This window comes from Colobus angolensis, unplaced genomic scaffold (genome assembly GCF_000951035.1).
Source record: "Colobus angolensis palliatus isolate OR3802 unplaced genomic scaffold, Cang.pa_1.0 Scaffold141, whole genome shotgun sequence".
NCBI classification, from domain to species: Eukaryota; Metazoa; Chordata; class Mammalia; order Primates; family Cercopithecidae; genus Colobus; species Colobus angolensis.
Window position 1 is genome coordinate 1,283,494 of NW_012114500.1, and position 3,316 is coordinate 1,286,809.

Sequence of the window (3,316 nt, forward strand, 5' to 3'; positions counted from 1 at the left end):
TGCCCCCCGCAGCAAGCCCCGCCCTCCGCCGCGCAGGCCCCGCCCGCGACCGGCCTCCCTCCTTTCCCGTCCCAGGACGCGTTGCGCGGCCCGGGCCGGAAGTAAGCGAATTCCCGGGTGTGTGTCTGTGTCTGTCTGTGTCTCGCAGCCGCGCGCGGCCCGGGACAAGCGCTGGGGATTCCCGTTTGAGGCGTCACTGCTATCACTGCCATCACCCCACGGAGCCACTTCTAGAGGGGAGTAGACCCGGCTCTTCGCCGGGCAGAGAAGATGTTGCCCCTGTCCATCAAGGACGATGAATACAAACCACCCAAGTTCAATCTGTTCGGCAAGATCTCGGGCTGGTTTAGGTGCGGGGTGCTGTGTTTGCGGGGAGCGGGTGTCCGGCAGAAAGGGAGAAGGCCCAGACCTCAGGATGGCCCGAGGTCCAGGGAGGGAGCGTCGGAAACTCCCCGTCAACCCTCAGCTGTGAGGAAAGGAGCATGTGAACTGGGAGGAACTTGAAAGGGGTACCCAGCCTCGGGGTCCGGGCACCTCCTTAACTCTCCCGGCTCTTTTCCACGTGTATCATTCCCAGGTCTATCCTGTCCGACAAGACGTCCCGGAACCTGTTTTTCTTCCTGTGCCTGAACCTCTCTTTCGCTTTTGTGGAACTACTCTACGGCATCTGGAGCAACTGGTAACTAAAGGGGAAAATGGTTTGGGCGGAAACAGGGTGTGAGGGAGACGAAACACTGTTTGCTTAATGCCACGTAGCTCCTCACCAGGAGGTTCAGGTCCTACCTTCATTACCTACCTCTGCTGCTGAGTGTTTTCCCATACCCGCACCAATCTGATAGGGCTACAGTTCTTGAGTAAGGTCTGAGGCCTATCCTGTGCAACCTCTGTTGTCACCCTCCCCTCCGGTTCCATCAGGCAAGACTGACAAGCCCCCTCCTTATTTTAGCAGACGGACAGAATCCTTCATTTCTAATTGCAGGCCTTAGCTTTACCCACTTTGTTGGAATTGGGAGAAACTTGTTTGCGGCCTCTCTCGGGGGGAGTGGCATTTGGATTTCACCCTTAAGATTCCGAGAGTATATTTGAGATGTTCTACTTAGTTTGTTATTGGGGCTTGGAATGGGAGGTTTTATAAAGGGATATCCGGAGAAATATGTGTCATTCTCTTTTCTCTTTAATGCCGAAACTGTCTCATGATTTTCCTCTAGTGTTAACTGCGATGTAAAAATCCCATATAGTTTTCTAGAAACAACATTTCTTGGGTTTTGGTGGCACCTTTGAGGGTTTTTCCTTTTTGTTTTTGAAACATCCTTAGGAGGAGGAAAATCTAGTGTGTAACTCTATGGCAGTGAAGTTACTATTATTCAGGTATTTGCTGTTGAGTAACTTAAGATCTTATGAAGTTGTTCTGCTAACAATGAGACTGTCACATTCCTAGGTGTACTAATTCTGTCTTTAGATCCCATACTCGTTCAAAACTCTGAAGAAGGCCAATACTCAGAATTGTACATAAAGCTTCAGGATGTTGGGTTCCCTGTACTAAATCTTGGACTCTAGATTAAGAACCTGTTTTCTATTTGTTAAGTAGACTTAGTCACTGTTCTTTCAGACCCATTTTCAGAGAAAATTGCTGTCCTTGATTTTCTGTTGAGAACAAACATTGACAGGTAATATCACCAGGTTTTGTGACTTGTATACTTTTATGTAATGTGTGGGCTTCTTTCAGTTCAACCATCAATTCAGTTCTACAAAAAATACTCAATAACCAGCAGATTATGAAGGTTTAGTCAACAGTTGTGTATAAAGGCATATTGGCACAATGAAATCTTAATATATGTAATAACCATTTTGAATCCTTTGGGAATCAGATGTATTTATTTCAAGGATACCCCATCATAGATTAATTCTTTAATCCCATAATATTAACACACTTTAATATACTGTAGATGTTAAAAGCACTTGTACTTGAATAATCACACTTTATCATAAATACGTATTACAGTATATTTTACATTTTTCTCTTCTTAAATTATGCCATAATTTTGGCATATGTGCTGATTGTATCAAGAGTGTATCATAACTTATATATGCATATTTTGCTACAGATAGTTTCTATTGAAATGTTTCACTATGGCTTTCCATTGCATAAGTCACTCTGTGAAATATCTCATTCAAGAGATTCATACGTGAAGTTCCTAAACCACTTTTCATGGAAAGTTAAGTATATAGTAACTCTTCTGATCTGTAGAGATCTATTGGGGAGATTACTAAAACCGTTATTTTTTAAGTCACTATGCATCAGTGCATAACAAAAACATCGGTTTTAGGTGACTTGTTCTTTTGCCCTTAGGTGACTTGTTCCTCTTTACTGGTACAGCTTATACTGCTTTTCATTGTGTTATGTCTTCTAGCTAGATTTGAAATCTAGCTCCAGTGTGTGTTGTACTTAGATCATTTAGCACGTATCCGTCATCTCATGCCCATTTATGTTAATCTCCATATCTACAACCAATTATTCTTAAATATTAATTTTTAATACAGATCTCTTCTTATTGACATTTGGGCAGATTTAGACATTTCTCTGGCCTTTTAATAATCTGGCTTTCTGTGTTTTTTATTTAGACACCAAAATTTTTAGTTCCTTTTGTTGGCTGATCAATAATTTCTCTATATGACCAGAAGATTATCTATGTTCTCGTAGGTTCAATTAGCTTTTCAATTCCTTGATTAGATTTCTTCCAAAACTCATTTTTCCTGTAGAGGACTAAAACATGAATAAAACACTCGCTTCACAAATAAAGGTTCATAGAAACAGTTGATCTAATTTTAACAAATGTTAAATTGTTCTGGTTTTTTTTCAGAGCCTTCATTTTAAAGGAAGAACTTATAGTTGATTTATATTTTTGGTGATGAGTAGGTATCTTCGGTGGAAGAATAGGTAATTGTTGTATATTTTTCCCCCTCAATAAATATCTGCTACCTTTCACCTTCCCACTAGAATGTAAACTGTATTAACGTAGGGATCTTTTCTATCTTATGTAGGCACTTCAGTACATAGAACATAGTGGATGCTTAATACGTATTTGCTAAATGAAAGAATGAGGGAATGATTAATGTATGGAATTACATTACCTATACTAAAAATGGTAACTACCCCTGTTAAGGAAAAACAGCAATGACAAAACATTACATTACATTCTGTCACTCTTAGAAATTGGGAGGAATAGGCCGGGCGCGGTGGCTCAAGCCTGTAATCCCAGCACTTTGGGAGGCCGAGATGGGCGGATCACGAGGTCAGGAGATTGAGACCATCCTG

General features: G+C 41.7%; 1 protein-coding gene across 1 annotated transcript in view; it reads left to right on the forward strand.

The window, feature by feature from the left end:
- The first annotated feature begins 83 nt into the window (after positions 1-83).
- Positions 84-3,316, forward strand: part of SLC30A7 (solute carrier family 30 (zinc transporter), member 7) — a 92,888-nt gene continuing 89,655 nt past the window's right edge. Inside the window, exons 1-2 of the mRNA XM_011935201.1 lie at positions 84-350; positions 578-679. Of these exons, the coding sequence (XP_011790591.1) occupies positions 271-350; positions 578-679 (182 nt within the window). The 5' untranslated portion in view covers positions 84-270. The remainder of the gene's footprint in view (positions 351-577; positions 680-3,316) is intronic.